A 21,208-nucleotide genomic window follows, 5' to 3' on the forward strand; every position below is an offset into this window, starting at 1 on the left:
TGAATTTCCCATACCAGGTCATTTTATATGTCGAGAAACATATGTTTGCTTTTATAAAGATACTCAAGAGGACATCACATTTCTCGTGTGTAAACTGTAAAGGAAGAAAAATATTTTGTTTCAACTAAATTATAGCCATTTTAATAACAATAAACTGATATGTCTTTTTAATAACAAGAAATAATTTCTTAAAACATCAATATATTAAAATCATAAAAAAAATAGTAAAAAAAATATCAAAATATTAGAATCTACTAATAACGTATTAAAGATTCATGAACTAAACATTTTATTTTCCAGTAATTCTTTTATTTGTATAATTGTTTTTGAGACTTTTTCTATAACATTGTGGGATTTTTATATTCATTTAAAATTATTTAAAAAATAATGCATTCAAGTTAAAATGTATGAAGTATGTATATTTATAGTTATAAGTTAATTTAAAACAAAAAAATAAATTAATTTTAAAAAAAAAACTTTCGAAATACAATGTTAAACCCACCCTAATTTATAGTTATAAGTTTATACATTAATGGTGATTTTATTACATGAAAAAAAATGATTAGAATTATGAGCTATTAAATATTTTTATTTGAAATTCTGTGGTAAAATCATAACAAAAATTATCTTCCACAATAAGCATCGCAAAAATTGCTACATCAAATCATCGTATTTTTTTCAAATCGAAACAATATTTTTATTTTTATTGCCACGTGTTGAATGTTGCTGAATTAACATGAAATTTGCGGATGAATCAACGCTCACGCGCCATCTGCAAGATCTCGGCCTCCATCACACGCCCCGCGGGCTCCACTATTTCATTTTTCTGGTCAATATTTATTTATTCTTAATTACGATGTTATGCTGGGTTGCCAGAGTACAATTGGTCGCCGCCTTCAATGATAGTATCGTATACGATCATCTCTCCAAGCAGGACGAGATAACCTCAAATTTGTCCCCAACTCATCCTCTAATTTTCAATCAAGTCCTAAAGCTATGTTTTCATCAATTAAATCCAATATATTATAATTTTTCAATTAAATCTCCCTTCTATAAGAATTTATCATTTTTTTAAATAGAAATTACTTACATTCAATCTCAGTGATAAGAGTGTCCTTCCATCTTTAGAACACCACTAGTAGGATGCTCGCGCTCCATGGTGGGCTTATTTTTTATTTTTATAAAAATTATTGTAAAAATTTATAATATAAAAAATAATATTTTTTAAAATATTAATAATAATTGTTTTTCCAAATTTATTAATTATTTTATTAATTATAATAAAAATAATAATATTTATAACATAAATAATTATATTAAGAATTTCAAGGATGATCACAACACATAATAATATTTTTTACATCAATACTTTGAGTTATAATAAAAGTAATAATATTTATAACACATATAATATTATTTGTTATTTTAACACTTTGAATTATAAGAGAAAAAATAATATTTATAACACACGTTATTATATTAACACTTGTGGTAAGGCGCGGACGCATCCAAGCCTAACTTGGAGATGGGTGTCGCTATGCCCCAACCCCAAGTTGGGCGTGGCTGTGGCCATCCCCACTTAGGAATGGCGCGTGGACGCATCTAGGGCCAACTTCGAGTTGGGTGTGGATGTGGCTAGACTTTTAATTGTAACAAACATAAAAATAATTATAACACAAATAATACTATTTTTAATATTAAAACTTTAAATCATAATAAAAAAAAATATTAGTTTTAATATTAATACTATTAATTATAATAAAAATAATAATATTTAGAACATAAATAATAATATTTTTTTATATATGAACACTTTGAATTATAAGAGAAAAAATAGCATTTATAACATACATTATTATATTAGCACATGTGGGTGCGCGCGGACACATCCAACCCAATGTGGTGTGTCTAAGCGCCAAGTGCCGCTCGTGTCTACCCTGTATAAGGGTCGGGTAGCCCGAGCGCCAGGTGTCCTTGCATGAGTAGTGTCATCAACAGGTGCACACTCTTCATGGCTTGCAACCACACCAAAACTTGTGCTGGCTATTTTCTTTCCAACTATCCCTTCAATATCAAATGCCCAAATGCACCCCAACAAAAAGACAACCCCACCCCTTCCCACTACATTTACAGCTCTTTGTGTCAAGGGCTGGACTGCCATTACACTGCTCTAATTCACAGCTTGTGTCTATGCAAATAGTAATAGAGACTCTGAGTCCTTTTAGTATATCATTTAATAACTATATATTCATAAGAAGATATTTTTAAAATTATACAACAAAAACTTGAACGCATGAGATTTTAACTATAAAGTCAGTATTGTTCTTCCATACACGAAACATTGTGGATGGCACTGCTCATTTTTTTATAATTCATTTTGGTCATTAAAGTTTTTTTATTTGGTGTAATTTGATCATAATTGAAGGCTAATTGCTTTTAATTTCCTAGTCAATTATGAAATTGAAAAAAGAGGGACTGGAAAAAAAAGGGCTCAAAACATGGATGACATGCTAGGAGTTTTGAGAAAAATACACTTTGGTTCTCGAACTTTAAAAATAACACAAATTATACAATTTCAGTAACTCAATATTTTTCCAATTCAATTTGATACAAATTTTTTTTTTGTTATTTTGCGGTTCTTAACTAAGAGAGAAGTTGTCACATTCTAATGACAAGGAGAAAAATATTGTTGGCACCGACTTGGACCATTAAAACAATCGATATTTATGTCGCATGGTTCCATTTGATCAAGGGATTTATATTACGTGTTTGTTTTACATTTAAAGTTTGTGAAAAACATATACGAGGTTGGGTTGATTTTGATTTTCATGATTTTTTTTAAAGTTATGGATAGGTTAATCACGATCTTTAAAGTTGTTTTATAGATTTTATGGATAAAAAACTTTGAGCCTGATTTTCTAGTCACCACAATAGCTAAAATCCAAGCAAATTTAGATGACACATTATCTTATTATTATTTTTTCTAAAAAAAAAAATAATAGGAATAATGACATGTCGTTTGCCCCATATGCAATAACAAAACAAAAAGGGTTTGGTCGCATCGGGCCCTATCAAAATGGGTCGACGTGGGCTGGGTTAGCTTGTCAGACTTAGCAATGCCGGACTTTTTTTTTTCTTCCAATTAAAACTTATTTTTTATGTTTATATTTTTCAAATCTCATTTATTTATATTTTGATCAATATCCATTCTCTATTTTATTTTATTTAAAGAGTCTATTTAAATGACAATTATTTTTTGGCTATACATTTAATTTTTGAAGATGTTTTTTGATTAATCTATAATTTTGTTCTTATCTTTTATATAAATGAATTTTGTTTCTACTTTTATTTTATTCAATAAATTTAATGTGTATTTATTTATTTGATTACATGCATATATAAATTTTTTGATTTTCACATAAAAAATTTTTTAATTACAAAAACATTTCAAAAAAACTATATATAAATTTTTTTATTAAAAAAATATGCAACCCATAACAAAGTGAGGATAAAGTATATAGTTATAATAATAAACAATAATTTAAAAAATCAAAATTATACGTACCAACCAAACTGAGCCTCCTTTTATTGCATAAATTTGCATAAAATAAGCGCTTATAACGGAAAACTTAAAGTACTTAATTGAAAACAAAAATAGTTTAAAAACTCAATTGGAACTGAATGGATAACTTGGGGACTCATGTGTGACTTCCTGAATAAAGCCAATATGCTTCATCTAGTTTTCTTCACTCTTCGACGATTTTCTCGTCTCTCTTTCTCGTGTTCTTTTTTCAAAGCTCCAGAATCTCCGTTCTGGTAAGTTCTTTCTCTCTCTAAAAACTCGCGCATTGAAATAATTAGGTGATTTAAGCGTTCTTAAAATGGAAAAAGCAGTTGTTAGTGCTTGTAGATCTCTTAATTCAGATCTTAACGGTTTCCGATCTGCTGATATTTTAGAGCATTTCTTTTTTAAAATTGCGATTTTGCATATATTTTATAATTATTTGAGTTATTTTTTGGCATTTGATCACCAGGTTATTGATTAAGGGCGCATGGAATCACCCGGTGAGCATACAGAGCCCTTGCATTAGCTTTATTATTATTATTATTATTATTATTATCATCATGTTTCAATGGGAGGGCTAGCTAGAACACCGGCGACGTTGTGTAGCTTTCTTGCTAATGCATGCGAGAGTTTTCTTTAGGTAGTTACGTGGCCTGGAGAATTAGATGATGAATGCGTCTTTTTTATGGGATCACTTGGATATGTACTGTTACGCTGAATTCGATTTGACTCGACTCGACTCTTTCATTTAGTTTTTGTTGATAAACAACTTGTCGGATGGATCATGGAGTGTATAGATCACGAAATCAATGATCATTTTTAGGGTTATCATATGTAGGGAATAATGCATTATCAGTAGTTTTGTCATTTTAGTGTCAATTCGAGAACTAGATTAATGCATTTTTAAGTGGCCACTGGGTTTTTCTGGTTAATCTAGGTTTCGGTGATGAACTGTAGAGAGGGTGTGGGGGACAAATGGTATATGGATTGCAAGACCCATGATCGTAATTATACCATATCGATGGAAAAATGATTGATGATAGACATTTCTTGGAGCTCTTCAGTCATTTCTGATGTCAATTTGTTTCATATGTTTTTTTTCTCTGTTCTTATATGACCAAATTCAATTTGACTGTCTGCTTAGAGGAAGATTAATTTTAATAGGGAATGCATCTGCTTTTACCTTAGTTTAGCCAATATTTACATGCATTTTTGCTCCTTGGTTTTTACTGCAGTTGGTGGTTCAAGACTCACATCTGTGGTTGTTGCAACCCTGGATAGTGGTGAAGTTTACATTATTGCCAGCTTGTCTTCTAGAACTGATACTCAAGTGATATATGTTGACCCAACAACAGGGTTGCTTCGATTCAGTGGGAAGTTAGGTTTTGATGTCTTTAAATCTGAAGATGAAGCTTTAAATTACATTACAAATGGATCACGATGGCTTTGTAGGAGTACTACAAATGCGAAGGCGATATTAGGATATGCTGCCTTAGGAAGCTTTGGGTTGCTTCTTGTAGCTACAAAGTTGACTGCCAGCATTCCAAATTTGCCTGGCGGAGGATCCGTGCATACAGTAACAGAGAGCCAATGGATCAAAATATCTCTTCAAAATCCTCAGCAGCAGGGTAAAGGGGAGGCGAAAAGTGTTCTAGAGTTAACTGAGCTTGACATAGATGGGAAGCACTACTTCTGCGAGACAAGAGATATTACTCGACCTTTTCCAAGTCGTATGCCCTTGGAAAATCCTGATGATGAATTTGTTTGGAATGGATGGTTTTCAATGCCGTTCAAAAACATCGGGCTTCCAGAGCACTGTGTCACACTCCTGCAGGTTTTGCTTTGTGCTCAGTGTCTTATTACTAACATGTACCTGATTGTCAAATGTTTTAAAAGTTGTCATTCTTGGTGTTTAGTCTGCACTTGCACACCTGTGATGTTAAGTGACAATAAATTATTGAATGAAAGAGAGTAAGGCTAAAAGCTTATGAGTGAGCTTGTTGGCTCCCAGGTAGAAACCTAAGCAATGGAGAATGAATTCTTTTCCTTGAGGTATGACATCTCAGGTTTATCCATGAAGAATTGAGGACAGAATGTCTGGATTGGATTTTGGTATTCTTTTAACCACTGTTATGGTCTCCCTAACCACTGAATTAAGTCCAGCAATCCCCAATGCCATGCTTGTGGGCTAAAGTGCCTGTAATTAAGCATATCAGGTTATAATTTCTCCAGAGGAAACCAATTTAAATGACTTTCTGTTTTCAAGTTTTCAACCAAGATTGATCCATTGACCATTGGAATCAAACTGATTCAAACAAGCTGAACAGTGTTCGGTTTTGTTGGCAATATTTTAACTATTAAAATTCTTTAAACATTTTCTTGTTAACATCATTATTGGAAAAAAAAAATATTGTACTGTCCATTTAAACATCATTATTGTTTGAGGTGGTTCAGTTGTGTTAACCAGAGGCAATTCCACTGTCGTAACTGTCCATGTGCTTCCAGTTTCTAGTCTGCCTCTGGTTACCACTCTCTATTCCTTGCTTGCAATGATTTACCTTGCACTGGATTCTTTTTCTATCTTAAAAGGAGGAATATCATGGCTACAACATAAAATTTACATTTGATACTGTTTGGTTGATATTAATGTATAGGGCTTTGCAGAATGTCGAAGTTTTGGAAGCTCAGGGCAGTTAGAAGGGATTGTTGCTCTAACAGCTCGCCGTAGTAGACTGCATCCTGGTACTCGATACTTGGCGAGGGGGATAAATTCATGTTTCAGCACAGGTTAGATGACCAAAATATCTCTTGGAATCTGATGCCATTTTTCTTGTTGAAATTCCCTAGGTTATGCGTTTGATTGATTGATGGCATTTGTTTTGATTTGTTTGTGTTTAACATTTTCTGTCCTCTTATTTTTTTTACTGATCATAAATAACAACCATTTACTAAATTTTTTATATACACCTGTTTGGTGTATACTGGCTTCTCTGGGCCATGGTTCCTATTCTGTAGAAATAAAGTGTATACTGGCTTCTCTGGGCCATGGTTCCTATTTTGTAGAAATAAAGTTTCATCATAGAACAATGAGCAATAGAGAAATGAATTGGTTTTAGATGCATATATTTATCTGGTTATATCTGTTGAAGAAGTCATTATTACTCCAGACCCCTTCTCATGTATGAATAACAATGTTATTGCATATATTTATTTATGTTTCTATTTGATTTCTAAATCATTTACGTTGTTCATTTTATTACTTCTTTCTCTTATCTTAGTTGGGCATGATTTGAAATGAGTTTTGCATAATTGATCAAATGAACAGGAAATGAAGTGGAATGTGAGCAACTTGTATGGGTGCCAAAGAGGACTGGTCAGAGTGTTCCTTTCAACACATACATTTGGAGACGAGGAACAATTCCAATTTGGTGGGGTGCAGAATTGAAGATGACTGCTGCAGAAGCAGAGATTTATGTTTCAGATCGGGAACCTTATAAAGGAAGCTCACAGTACTATCAGAGGTTGAGTAAACGATATGATGCTCGCAGTTCTGATATAGCTGTTGGGGAAGGTCAGAAGAAAAAATCTTTTGTTCCAATTGCATGCATCAACTTGCTTAGGAATGGAACAGGAAAGTCAGAAGCTCTTCTAGTTCATCATTTTGAGAAATCTTTAAGCTATATAAAATCAACTGGAAAACTTCCCTATACGCGAATACATCTTATAAATTATGATTGGCATGCCAGTGTAAAACTAAATGGTGAACAACAAACAATTGAAGGACTGTGGAAACTTCTCAATGCACCCACTATGACTGTTGGCATTTCTGAAGGGGATTATTTACCTTCACGACAAAGACTTAATGATTGCAGGGGTGAAATCATCTATACTGATGATTTTGCAGGTGCCTTCTGCTTAAGATCACATCAAAATGGAGTCCTCCGTTTTAACTGTGCAGATTCCTTGGATAGAACCAATGCTGCTAGCTATTTTGGCGCTCTACAATGTTTTGTGGAGCAATGCAGGAGGTTGGCCATATCACTTGATAGTGATTTGACATATGGTTATCAGTCAGTCAATAACTATGGCGGATATACAGCTCCATTGCCACCAGGCTGGGAGAAACGATCTGATGCTGTCACAGGGAAAACATATTATATTGATCACAACACTAGAACTACAACATGGAAGCATCCATGTCCAGATAAACCCTGGAAGAGATTTGACATGTCATTTGAGGAGTTCAAGAGTTCAACAATTTTATCTCCTCTAGCTCAGCTGGCTAATCTTTTCCTTCTTGCTGGTGATATTCATGCCACACTTTATACGGGTTCTAAAGCTATGCACAGTCAAATTCTTAGCATATTCAATGAAGAAGCAGGAAAATTTAAACAATTTTCTGTAGCTCAAAATTTTCAAATCACTTTACAGAGAAGATATAAAAATGTACTTGTAGATAGCTCTCGTCAGAAGCAGTTGGAGATGTTTCTTGGATTGAGACTTTTCAAGCATCTTCCATCAGTACCAGTTCAACCTCTAAATGTATGTTCTGTATTCTCTATATCAGCTACTTATTCTGGGATTCCTTATCACAAGCTGTGTTTTCTTATATAAATATTCTGCTCTATCAATGCAGCAAGACCAATTTCATAGTACCATAAAGTCACTTGGTTGGTTAGCTCCATTTTGCATGCCATACTTTTCATTGACCTCAATTATTGAATCCATTTTCTTTAATTTTAATGCATTTCACATCTTTTTTTTTTAACTTGAGCTCACTAAGACAAATTGAGTGTAAAGTTCGGAAACCTTTCTAAACATAGTTGCATGGATTTTTGGTTACTATATTATTAGATATTTACCCTTTTGTTCTGATGTCTTAATGGGCTATCATGTATGACTAGTGAGATACGCGTTTATCACTTTGCCTTATCATTCTTTTTTACCTTAAGATTTGTGTTGGAAACGTTTCTGGAATTCAAATACCAGATTTATGGTTTGGTGCCAAGATTCCTATCAATCAGCTCATCAATTACTCAATTTTGCTGTATTTCAAACTCAACATCCTGTTACATCATATTACCTCTTGACTATTGTATTGACATGAAATAAGGTGATTGCTAAATGCGGACCTTTGGTCTAAGTAGATATTGAAGATAGCTGTTTACTTCCGAGTATGTAATGAGCGAATCATTCCAGGTTCCTTCTCGACCTTCCGGTTTCTTTCTTAAGCCAGTCCCCAACATCACTCCAAGTTCCAATGGTGGGTCTAGTCTTCTGAGTTTCAAGAGAAAAGACTTGATATGGGTAATTGCCTTTTTTATTTTGCTTAGTCTTTGCATGGAATTAGTAAACGAGTTTTGAATTGGTTCAACTCACAAGTTGGAAACTTTTCTTCAACTTTTTTTGTTCACTTTCGTTATAAACCATGTTTAACTTCATGCATCATTCGTCTAACAGGTTTGCCCACAAGGTGCAGATGTGGTTGAACTTTTTATCTATCTTGGCGAGCCTTGCCACGTCTGTCAGCTTCTTCTAACAGTATCTCATGGGGCAGATGATTCCACTTACCCATCAACTGTTGATGTGAGGACGGGACGCTACCTAGATGGGCTTAAACTAGTTGTGGAGGTCTGTAGTATATGCTTATACAGAGTGCTTCCTAACCCCTACATTGATAAATGCACCTTGTGAATAGTTTTTTTTTCTATGTAAAAATATGGTCTTGATTAATGAATATAATATGTCGAAGGGCCATGGATAGATCATTGCTCTTCCTTTTTATGCCCTTTTCTTTTCCTGAATGTTGGTTTAAGGTTTTTACATCATGAAATAGATTATACATGGAATAAGGGCTAGTTATTCAGTATTCTTGAGCTTGAAGTGGAAAACGTTTGGTTTGTGATCTGATGGAAGACATGTTGTCTGCTGTCTACTTGGGTACCAGTATTTATCTCTCTCTCTCTCTCTCTATATATATATATATATATATATATATATATATATATATGTACACCTAGATGTAAAAGGAAAGCATGCATGTTCATACGGACATAACAGAATCTCCTATAGTTCCTAGTCTTACTTTGGACTTTCTTTACAGGGTGCTTCCATACCTCAGTGTGTAAAGGGAACAAACCTTTTGATACCCTTGCCGGGACCAATTAATGCTGAGGATATGGCTGTTACTGGAGCTGGTGCACGCCTTCAAGCTCATAATACATCAACCTTGCCATTTTTGTATGAGTTTGAAGAACCAGAGGGAGAGCTGGACTTCCTAACTCGTATAGTGGCAATTACATTTTATCCTGCTGTTTCTGGAAGGAGTCCTCTGACGCTTGGCGAGGTGACAACCATTTTTTCATGAATATTTCTCGATCTAATTCATGTTCATCCTGTTTCATGTTAATATTATTGCTTGGTCATGCTATTGTTTTTTAAGCTAGACATGGTGACGTGCATTGCCTTGCTCTGAGACTTCATAGATGAAAACTTGATAGTAAACAGACTTGCCATTCTCGAGAATCTGCTTTTGAATTGTTTGTAGGACTTCTGTACTATGATATTCTCGGAGGATGACTTTCTTTGTTTCTCTACAGAAATAAATGCATCAGGACATGACTGGCTGGGGAGTTTTTTTTATAGATAAGAGAGAATTGATTATTAAGAGAAATTATAGCTGGAGAGAGATGAAAGTTAAAATTTCGTGATGACAGTTTCAAAAATATCCCCATTGAGCTAGATGCATGTTTCACATGAATGCATACATTTGGAACATTCAAGTTGACTAAAAGAATTAAAGTTTCATGCTCTCAAGGAGCTATACTAGTTAGATGCACTGGTGTGATGATCAAACTTGCTGATGCCCTTGGGCTTTTTACTGCTTCACCTGTGCTACTTAGAATTAGCTTTTCTCAAGCAAGTTCTGGTAGTGTCATAGAGTTATTGGGTTGGTTAATGTGCTGGAGAAGCACTTTTGGCTTCCACAAAAGTAGAAAATTTTCATTTATTTTGCACATTTTTCTTTCCATTATTTGTCCATGCCATGGAGCTGTGGATAGTTGAAACATGTTTTCCTTCATTTATTTTGCACGTTCTTCTTTCCATTATTTGTCCATGCCATGGAGCTGTGGATAGTGGAGCCATGTTTTCCCAGGACATTCATTTGAAAGTGTCTTCCATCAAATGATTTTCCCCCTTACTTTCTTTGCTTATTCTGTTAATTAACTTTCTCCAATGTCCTGGGTTGCTTTAATTGTTAATGGACAATGATGCTGTATTACATTTTCTCACAGGTAGAGATCCTAGGAGTTTCTCTTCCATGGAGAGGAGTATTCAGCAATGAAGGCCCTGGTGCAAGAATAACTGAACTTGCCAAAAAAACTCATGAGGAATCCAACCTATTCCAGTCCAGTACCGAAACCAATCCATTTTCCAGCGCTTCTCTATCCAATGATATAACCCCATCAACTCAAAAAAGTGATTCTACAAACTGGCTTGATCTTTTGACTGGAGATGACATGTTTTCTGATCCTCTTTCTCAACCAGTGATGCAGTACGATGTACATGAGGGGAGTGACAACATGTTTTCTCATCCTCTTTCTCAACCAGTAACCCAAAACAATCTACATGAGGAAAATGACTTGCTTGGTTTTTTGGACCAAGCTGTAACTGAACATCGCGGTACTGTAGCTGATGATAAGCTATCTTCATCACAAGATAGCAGTGCCCAGAAGTACATCAACTGTCTAAAATTATTTGCAGGGCCACAAATGGTATGCTGCTGCTCGTGTTTTCTTTCATTTGCTATGCTATTGCATCCTTCTTTCTTATTCAAAAATTTCCTTTTGTCTACTGATCATTTTTGTTTTGGGTTGATCAAATGCCTGGTGTGTTCATTCTATGTTAGTGTAGTTGTAGCCACTTTTAGTATTTCATCATATCCTGTAAAAAAAATTAGGAGGACCTAAAAACCACTGCAAAATCTATTAGATGGAGAAAGACCAAATGGTGTTTGGAAACAAACTCCAAACTGGGTGGATGTGGGATTCTCTGAAAAGATCACTTACAAAAAAAATTGGTTATTCCTTGAGCTTTGATTTTAAGGGACTTCTTTTATTTCCAAGCAAAAAAAGCATACTTATCAATGTCAGATAGGTTGGAGAAATCTGCCTGCATAACTTTTGTTGTAGAGTTTGGTAAAGAATTTTAAAGGATTCGTAGAAATCTGTATGTGAGGTAGTTGTGAGCTAATTAAAGGAACACAGTAAACAAAGAGCAGGATTGAGAACAGTATACAGAGCAGAAGAAATGACAGATCGAATTCCTCAAACGATGATGATCAAGAAGACAGCGAGCATTATTGATTGATTGGCGAGGTAAGGTGACAGCAATGTACCTGATTATGGAAACAGAATACGAAAAACGAAAAACCCTAGCTCATTCGGAGAGGAGAGAGTGGAGATAGTTAATAACAAAAAAGAGAAAAACAGGGAGATAATTAAGTAGAAAAAATGTCTCCTGTAGAAGAAGAAAAATCATAATAAGCTCATACCAAAAGCCTTAGAGAATTTGAGGATATGATCTGATAAACTTAAAAATGTAAGGCGTGAAATTTGAGACACATTGATACTAACATTGGAACCCTAAATTGAATTTTTTGTATGATGCCTGATATTTGAGCTCAATCTCAGTGCAGGTCTTGTACTATACAATAGCTGTAATACTCAGATAAAACAGCATGCTTGCTGTATACTCAGATAAAACAGCATGCTTTGCTTCTAGGCCCTTTCTCTGGTCTCTCCATCTGACTACACAACCACACATGAAAAGCATACTGATGTTGAGAGGAATTTGTAGCTTTTAGCATTGGTTTGTGGGACGACTTATGTGAAATAGCAGAGTATTTGAAGAAGCAAAACCAGTAGCGAAGCAGTTAGATATGAATTTAATGTGCATTTTTAGAGCTTTATCAGTTTCTTGTTTACAGGCCATTTTTTTGTCTTAGGGTGATAATGTTTATCCTTGGCATCGCTTCAAAAGCTTTTCCTAATTGTAAACTCTACATGATCCCAAGTGTCAAACCCAGGCTATTACATGATCAACTGAATTGCAGTATTTCATTCAGATAAGAAACATTACTACAGGAGTGAAATTACCTCCACTTAACTTATTGTAATGGCTATGTCCTTAAATTGCATAAATTTTCTTCCTTTACATTTCCTCAAGATGGTCAGCTAATAAGTTTTGATTTATTGACTCAATAAAGTGACTGCTCCCAATTAATTCAACACAATTTTGCAGGGAAAAAAATTGAACTTTGTGGAAGCTATGAGGCTTGAAATTGAAAGACTCCGGCTTAATCTTTCTGCTGCTGAAAGGGATAGAGCTTTGCTGCCATTTGGAATTGATCCTGCTATGATAAATCCAAATGTTTTGATGGATGAATCATATGTGGATAGGTTGTGTAAAGTTTCAAATGCCCTTGCTTTGCTTGGACAAGCTTATCTGGAAGACAAACTTAATGCTTCTATTGGTCTTGGGACTGTTGACAATAATGTGGTAGTTTTCTGGAATGTTAATGGAATTGGGGACCACTGTTCTGGGGGCATGTGTGACGTGCGTGCTGAAACAACAGCACCTGCACCTGCACCCTCTGCAGTTTCTTCTGTGGGAGCTTCAAAATCTATCTTGCGGTGTTCTGAGTGCAAAAGAGATGTTTGTAAAGTTTGCTGTGCTGGGAGAGGAGCTCTTTTGCTCAATAACTCAGGGGAGGGTGACAGCTCCACTAATCGTTCTGTAACACTGGATAGTGTTGTTTGTAAACAATGTTGCAGTGATATAGTACTTCATGCTTTGATATTAGACTATGTAAGGGTTCTGATTAGCTTGCGAAGAAGAGACCGTTCCAATAGGGCTGCATATAAGGCTTTGGACCAGGTTGTAGGGTCTTCCTTGAGGGACTTTGTTCCTGAAAAATGTCAGTCTTCTAATCATCAGCAAACTGTTAGGATCCTACACCATTTGCTTTCTGGGCTGGAATCACTTGCTGAATTTCCATTTGCTAGTTTCTTACACTCGGTATGCACTTGACTTGTGTCAAATTCATTTTTCAGTACATATCATATTATTTTCTTCTCATTTTGTTCTTTTCCTATAGCATTTGAGTGGCCTGTCATATTAGTCTTGCTAAATATTTCCATGATACTTACCATGTATCCATATCTATCTTTATGTTTGAATTTCACAAGAAAGATAGAGTTATTTCTACTTCTAACTAGATTCAATCTACTAACCTAGTTTCTTAGTATGTTCTGGATTCAATTTATCATCTGTATGTCTTCATTGCCTTTTCTGTCTGATAGAATTTTTATGTCTTAGACCATGTCTCATAATTGGCCGTAGTAGTTTGCTTACTCTTTTGAGTGGGATGTGCAAAGAACTATCTCAACCCAAAAGCTTAAGCTGTTAGGTAAGGTTTGAAGATGTGATTTATATTATTCTTTAACACATACCCTCAAGTAAAAGCTCTTTAGACTTGAAACTTGCATAGGTCTACATTACCTTGTGCTTAATTTTTTATCAAATAAATAGGGATGATGAGATTCGAACTCGTGACTGCTTGGTCATCAAGGCTCTGATACCGTATCAAATAATCATCTCAACCCAAAAGCTTAAGTTGTTATGTAAGGTCTCAAGATATGATTTATATTATTCTTTAACATGATGCATTCTCCTTCTTCTGCCTCACTTTTCCTATCTTAGTTTTCCATGTGACTGCCATGACATCCCTCTCCTCCCATCTCTCTAGACCTCTAATCAAACAAAAAGAAGAAGAATGCATAAAATAATAGGGAGCCTCATGTGCATGAGCAAGGATTTAAAGCCACACAAAAGTTATATCCAATTTTCACTCTTTGATGATGATTCTATTTATTTATGTAGCTTTTTTCTTGGCATGGTTTAAATTCTTTTCTCCAAATTTTTCTTGGTTTTTGACAATTGATTATGTTGTGTAGGTTGAAACAGCAAAAGATTCAGCACCATTTTTGTCATTACTTTCTCCATTGAGTTCTGGATCACAGCAGTCATACTGGAAAGCTCCTCCAACTGTCACCTCTGTTGATTTTGTTATTGTTCTTGGTACCCTCTCTGATGTCAGTGGAGTTATCTTGCTTGTTAGTCCCTGTGGCTATTCTGTAACTGATGCTCCCACAGTGAGTGCTCCTGTCCCTTCTCTGTTAGTTAGATGAGGGAGTAGATAAATGGTGTATATATGTTCTTCAGCACGCACGCGAGTGTCAAAACCCTATATCACTAAATGAGCATGTAATGCCAGTCAGATGTTACCATCTTCATTCGGTCAATTTTGAGCTTGAATGGAAAAAATCTTCTCAAAATCCTTATTTAGCATTAAAAGAGTATGCTTTCCTGCCATGTAAACAGTCCCTGATTATCTCTTGGTATTCAGCTTGGAAAAAGTTTCCTTGACTTTCAATTCTTTAGTCACAAGTGATAGGCTTGCAAAATGCACTTGAAGTGCAGGACACTCTTTAAATCAATGAATTTCAATGTGCTATCTTTTGCGTTTAAGTTTGTAAAAGTTCTGTTTTTTTTTCTCCACAAAAGCCCTGCATGTGATGATTTTTCATCTGTTTACATGGTTTCCAGTAAATAAAATTAGGGTCTGTTTTCGAAACAAAGTTTGTTTCAGTTAAAACACACCTGAGTTGAAGTCCTATAAGCACATTCAAGGTTCAGTTTTTTAACAGAAGTTTGTCGAGGCTTGATAACACGCCTGAGTTAAAGTGATTTAAGCACATGCTGCAGACACTGTATTTTGTACTCTTAACTTTGAAGATTTGTTAGAGATACTTGTTATTATGATTGATGAGAGATGGATAGTCAGGTGGAACCAAGTGCTTGGCTTTGAAAATTGAAATTTAACTTTTCCCTCACATCATAAAGCTATGAAGGCTCTAACCTTAATACTAAAATGTGTGTACCTGTGCGGGCTTGTGTTTGTTTTTGCTCTTAAGCAGCTTCATTGTTGTCCTCTGGCAAATAGTTTTACTGGAGACTGGGCAATGTTTTTCTTCAGAAGCTAGCATGTTAGCACCTGTTTGGTTTGATGTGCATCCAAAGTCTTTAGAAATCGTCTCTTGTTGTGACTAGGTGTTTTTGGCATTAAATAAATACTGATATCTGTGCCTGTCTAGGGGTGATGGGTTCCTGTTATGACTATAGTTTGCTAGGGTTAACAGATTTGCTAGTTCTCTTTTATCTGGATCTTGAATACTTAATCATTTGCGCTAGTTTTTTGATTGCTATCATTAAATTGGAGATTGTTTCCCAGAGATAGATCGCAATAAGTTGCCATATTACCATATCTGTAACTAACAATATTGTGATGTAACTGGACCACTGCTCATGCCCTTGCTGTACCCATGTCCTTCTGTTGGTTGAGATGGGGTTGGATTTTGCTGTTTAGTTGTGCCTGCATCATACTGTGTCCTGATGGTCCTTCTTGCTTGGAATTGTCAGTTGTACTCAACTTTTGTATTCTGTATGACATGCTATTATAGTTCTCGCTTTCATTGTGTGTGCACTTGCCATAGACAGCCTATCAAGGGATGCTACCTTTAGCCTCTAGTAACAAACATCCATTTGTTTGCTTCCTTACCCAGTATAAATTAAAAATAGAACAGGACTCTCAAATCAGGAATTGCAATATGGCTTTAGCTCATGAACTCTTAAATGCATGAAATTGAGAAGGCCTGGACTTGGAAAGACCTAACTTAGTCAACAACTAGCTTAGAGAAATTAGACAGCTTTTGACAAGTTCTCTTCTATTGTTACTACAGGTTCAAATCTGGGCCAGCAATAAAATACAGAAGGAAGAAAGGTCATGCATGGGAAAATGGGATGTCCAGTCCTTGGCCACATCTTCCTCAGAAATTTATGGACCAGAAAAGTTAGGTGCAGAGGATAAAGTACCTAGGCATGTGAAATTTACCTTTAAGAATCCTGTTAGATGTCGAATCATTTGGATAACACTGCGACTTCAGCGACCTGGGTCAAGTTCTGTTAATTTTGAGAAAGACTTCAATCTTTTGTCCCTTGATGAAAACCCATTTGCACAAGCAAATCGACGTGCCTCTTTTGGTGGAGCAGTTGAAAATGATCCATGTCTTCATGCCCGAAGAATTCTAGTGGCGGGAACTCCAGTGAAAAACGAGACGGGGCTTCCATTGCAAAGCCCTGATCAGATGAATTTCAATAGCTGGCTTGATAGGGCTCCACAACTGAGTAGATTCAAGGTGCAAAACTGTTTGCTTTGCCAATTTTTAACTCCAGATTAATCTTGAAACCTGTGCCAGGGATATTTGTCAATTAATCCTCCCTTTGTCTTCCAGGTTCCAATTGAGGTCGAGAGACTCTTTGACAATGATCTTGTCTTGGAACAGTATTTGCCTCCTGCTTCTCCTTTGCTTGCTGGATTTCGCCTAGATGCTTTCAGTGCAATTAAGCCTCGAGTCAGCCATTCTCCATATTCAGAAATTGATAAATGGGATACATCAGTCACATATTTAGAAGACAGACACATCTCTCCTGCTGTGCTGTATTTACAAGTATCTGCAGTCCAGGTATCATCTGTCATGCCAGCTTTATTTTAACTAGTATTATTGATTGATGTTTGAAATGCAAGTAGGCAGCAGCAACTAAAAACCCCGCTAACCCTAACCCTATGGAGGAAACAGAGTGCTGCCATTTTTCAACAGATTCTGGGTTTTTTTTGCTTCCTTCACTATTCTTATTCTGACCAAGAAATAGCATTTATTTTGTCCCCCTACCCTTTTCATTTTACATCTTTATCCAGTCCTTTCATCCTACCAAGAAGGGTTGGCTTATGAATGGAGCACCTGTGATGTTGTCAAAAGACCTTGAAAGCCACACAAAAACATCATTAATAATTGAAAAAACAACTGTGTATGGTTTCTCTATTCTGTAAAATAAGAATTCTACCCTACGAACAATAAATCCTGACCTAACATTATCTGATCCTAACCATGTGCTAATAGAATGTACTCATTACAGAAACAACCTATCTTTAGCATTTTAAGAGTTGGATTGCTCACTTACTTTATGTTTGCTAGGGTCATGTTGAGAGGAATAAGTGACTTATGTAGCCATTGACATTATAATATTCTGTACCAAAGCGATCCTGGAAACTTTGGAGGGAGAGGGTGGAAATCAGAGCTTATGATCACTTATTTCAACCAAAACAATTTTTAAAATATGATTGCTTGAATAGTCTGAATATTAAGAACCGGGTAATAATTGAATACCCATGTGATGAAGTCAAGATGGTGGACAAACCATCGAACTGAAAATTAGATAAATTCAAAAGCCTGAGCTTATTGCATTTATTTATGATTGCTCTACTTTGCTCTTTCCTTTTATTGCACACTCATTCATATGTATAATTAAATTAATGCAAGTCTGGTCTTGAAGTTACTAGAATCTTTGCTGAGCGATCAACTAAAACAATAATTATACAGGAACCAAACAACATGGTTATTATTGGTGAGTACCGACTGCCAGAAGCCAAGGCTGGAACTGCAATGTACTTTGATTTCCCCAGACAAATACAAACCCGAATGGTTTCGATCAAACTTTTAGGGGATGTTACAGCATTCGCGGACGACCCGGCAGAAGTGGACGATTCCAGTACAAGAACTTTACTGGCAGCAGGGTTGTCTCTGGCAAACAGAATCAAGTTATATTACTTTGCTGATCCTTCTGAACTTGGGAAATGGGCTAGCCTTTCTGCAATTTGAATAATCATTTATGCACGAGGAGAAGGTTTGAGAATTGATGGTGGTTGCTATTTAATTTTTACAATTTTTGTTTGTTGTATATTAGGAAAATGTAATAGTGGTGATATATTCATTGATGCAATAATATAATTGGTTCTTGGAAATCAAACTAGCCCTTGCCTCAGATAAATTTTGCAAGAGTACAGCAATTCTTTGCTTTAAGATTCGAATTTTCCCATTTTATCTCCATCTTCCTTAGATTTCAAGTTTTAGGCTTCATGTTTCTTTCCTGATTCTCTCTCACTGTAAATTCCTCGTATCATTTTAGTTTAGCTTAATTAATAAATTTTTGTGATTATTTGTGCGGACCACGCAGCGCTCTACTCCAAAAACAACAATTTCATGCTTTTTTGTGCGGTGCATCATACAAACAAACATAAGTTGTGTTATGGCTATTGCGTTGTGCTATGGGGTAAAAACAATGTTTGTTTACTAATTATTGTGTTGTGCTATGGGGTAAGAGCAATGTTTGGTTAAATAATGTTTAATATAGCTAAATAATGTTTGGTTAAATTTTATTGCTATGCTTTTTGAGATATAAAATGAGTAATTAGGATTTTATCATATTAAATATATTTTAATACATATATTTCATTTATATTACATGATTTACAGCCTTATATGCATAGTTTTTAGATCCAATCCGGTCCAAGGCCTGGGTTCCGGGTTTTGACCAGGTCACCGGGTTGTCTGGGTTATTTTAAAAAAAAATTCAAAACGACGTTGTTTTAGTAAAAAAACACAAAAATCAACGTGTTACAACCAAGTTTTGATTGGGTCTTGCCAAGGCAACTGGGTCACACCGAGTTTTTTTTTCTCGTTTTTTTTTTCAACCCGGTCCGGGTTTTAAAACTATACTTATATGACATGTCTTCATTTTTTTATGTTAGTAATTCTTAAATTAAAAGAGCTACATAGGATGCTAACAGGATAATTGTCCTGTGTTATATTATGGTTGAATAAAAAAAACTTAAATATAAAAAAAATTTATATTCATGTTCATGAAGAAGTATTTGGCATTGTTGTTTTGTTAATATATAGATACATAATTTCAATAAAATCAATAATATATAAGATATTTTAAAATAGAGTTACGTGAAACACTAATGTTTTTGGTACGTGTAATTTTTTTTTTTTAAATAATGGAGAAAGTTGCCATTTTAATTAAAAAAAAATGTTATCCTACAACCATGCTTTTGGTTAAAATTAAGATGCATTAAAAAACAAAACAATTTTCTTTAATACACTTGTTTTTGTTTCAAAACAAACTAGTATTAGTTAAATATTGATTTCCGACAACTAAACTTTAGAAACACATTATTACGAAATTAAAAAATAAATAAAGCGTGTGGAGAAAACATTACTCCCCTCATATATAACATAACATTGTAACATTGTGGATTACAGAATGTTTTTTTTTTTTATCCTTCTTTTACTTTAGTCATCAATTTGTTTTCTTTTTAATTTTATTTTTTTATATTGTATTGATTGGAATTTTAAATCAATAATTTATTTGAATTGTTTTTTATATGATTATTGTGATCTTAAAATAACATTAAATTATATTGTTGCTTAATTGTGTTTAATTGAATTGATTGCAATATTTTTCTTTATTAATAGAACACCTAATTCACCCAATTTTAGGTGTTTTGTTGCCTTAATCTTATAACAATATTATTACTATAAAATATGTTGGCAATGCTTGGATTATTTTTTATTAACTTGTATTGAAAGGCGTTGACATTTCACTGTAGCAATGAACAATGAAGTACCCAATCTTTTTTCACCTTGTCCTCAAATTTATTGATATTTTTTTTTTAATTTTGAATCTAGTTTTTTTTTTTTTTAATTTCATCCTCCGACATTGGGTTTACTAGGTACTTAACTTCATAATTTATTTTGATTTGCTTTATATAGAGTTATCACATCTTATGACCCGAGTTACAAGTTTTTTTGGTTAGCCAGGTTAATTAGGGTTATTTTTTAGGCTTTTTTTCTAAATGTTTTTTCAATCTCATCCTTCAACATTAAATTGATTGATAATTTGAGGTTATAAATATTTTAATTTGCTTTTCATGAAGTTATCTTGATCCTGACCCAGGTTTGACAGGTTAACTCGGGTTGACCCATGTAATTATTTTATATTTTCAATTTAATTCTTTAACGTTGGGTTGATTGAGAATTGAGCTTTATAATTTTATTTTTGATTTGTTTTTTATGGAATTATCATGGTTTTGTGATCTAGGTCGTGGGTTAGGCCATTTGACTTGTTTTTTTTTTTTTTTAGTTTGATTTATTTTTTCAATTTCATTATTCAATATTGAGTTAATTGAAAATTAGATTTCATAATTTATTTCAGTTTGCATGCTATGAGGTTATCCCAGTCTCATGATTCAATTGTTTTTTTTTTTTTTTTTTAAATATTATTATTTAATAATAGGTTGATTAAGAATTAAGTTTCATAATTTTTTTTTAATTTACTTTATACGAATTATCCCGGTTTTATAATCTAGATTTTAAAGGTTAACCCGAGTTAACTCAACTATTGTCTGTAGTTGGATTTTGTTTTCAATTCCATTCTTAAACATTGAGTTTATTGAGAATTTAATTTATTTATTTTTTCTATTGGATTATCAAGGTAGGGGTAAGGTAATGAATTTAGCAAGTTAACATGAGTTGATTTGAATCAATCTAATATGTTATCATTTTAATATTTTAAAAAAGATATCATCTTGATTTTTTTATTCAAATTATATTTTTATCG

General features: G+C 34.2%; 1 protein-coding gene across 2 annotated transcripts; it reads left to right on the forward strand.

The window, feature by feature from the left end:
- The first annotated feature begins 3,696 nt into the window (after positions 1-3,696).
- LOC118050365 (probable phosphoinositide phosphatase SAC9) lies at positions 3,697-18,553 on the forward strand. Of its 2 annotated transcripts, XM_035060695.2 has the most exons (14): positions 3,697-3,816; positions 4,035-4,065; positions 4,801-5,399; positions 6,220-6,352; positions 6,891-8,107; positions 8,765-8,872; positions 9,026-9,196; positions 9,669-9,911; positions 10,861-11,340; positions 12,869-13,645; positions 14,584-14,781; positions 16,429-16,884; positions 16,981-17,211; positions 18,127-18,553. In XM_035060695.2, the coding sequence occupies exons 2-14, from the start codon at positions 4,053-4,055 to the stop codon at positions 18,403-18,405; spliced, it is 4,905 nt and encodes a 1,634-aa protein (XP_034916586.1). In that variant the 5' UTR covers positions 3,697-3,816; positions 4,035-4,052; the 3' UTR covers positions 18,406-18,553. The 2 variants fall into 2 exon arrangements, with proteins under 2 accessions (XP_034916586.1, XP_034916587.1); XM_035060696.2 differs by lacking the exons at positions 3,697-3,816; positions 4,035-4,065 and having other exon boundaries at positions 5,195-5,399; positions 6,230-6,352.
- The last annotated feature ends 2,655 nt before the right edge of the window (positions 18,554-21,208 follow it).

The sequence above is a fragment of the Populus alba genome, chromosome 13 (genome assembly GCF_005239225.2).
Source record: "Populus alba chromosome 13, ASM523922v2, whole genome shotgun sequence".
Lineage (NCBI taxonomy): Eukaryota > Viridiplantae > Streptophyta > Magnoliopsida > Malpighiales > Salicaceae > Populus > Populus alba.

Bases quoted from the DNA above. Each gene is read 5' to 3' on its own strand.
- LOC118050365 (XM_035060695.2), top strand. The intron at 16,885-16,980 runs GTGCAAAACTGT...TTTGTCTTCCAG, and splicing joins CACAACTGAGTAGATTCAAG to GTTCCAATTGAGGTCGAGAG. The intron at 17,212-18,126 runs GTATCATCTGTC...ATAATTATACAG, and splicing joins TACAAGTATCTGCAGTCCAG to GAACCAAACAACATGGTTAT.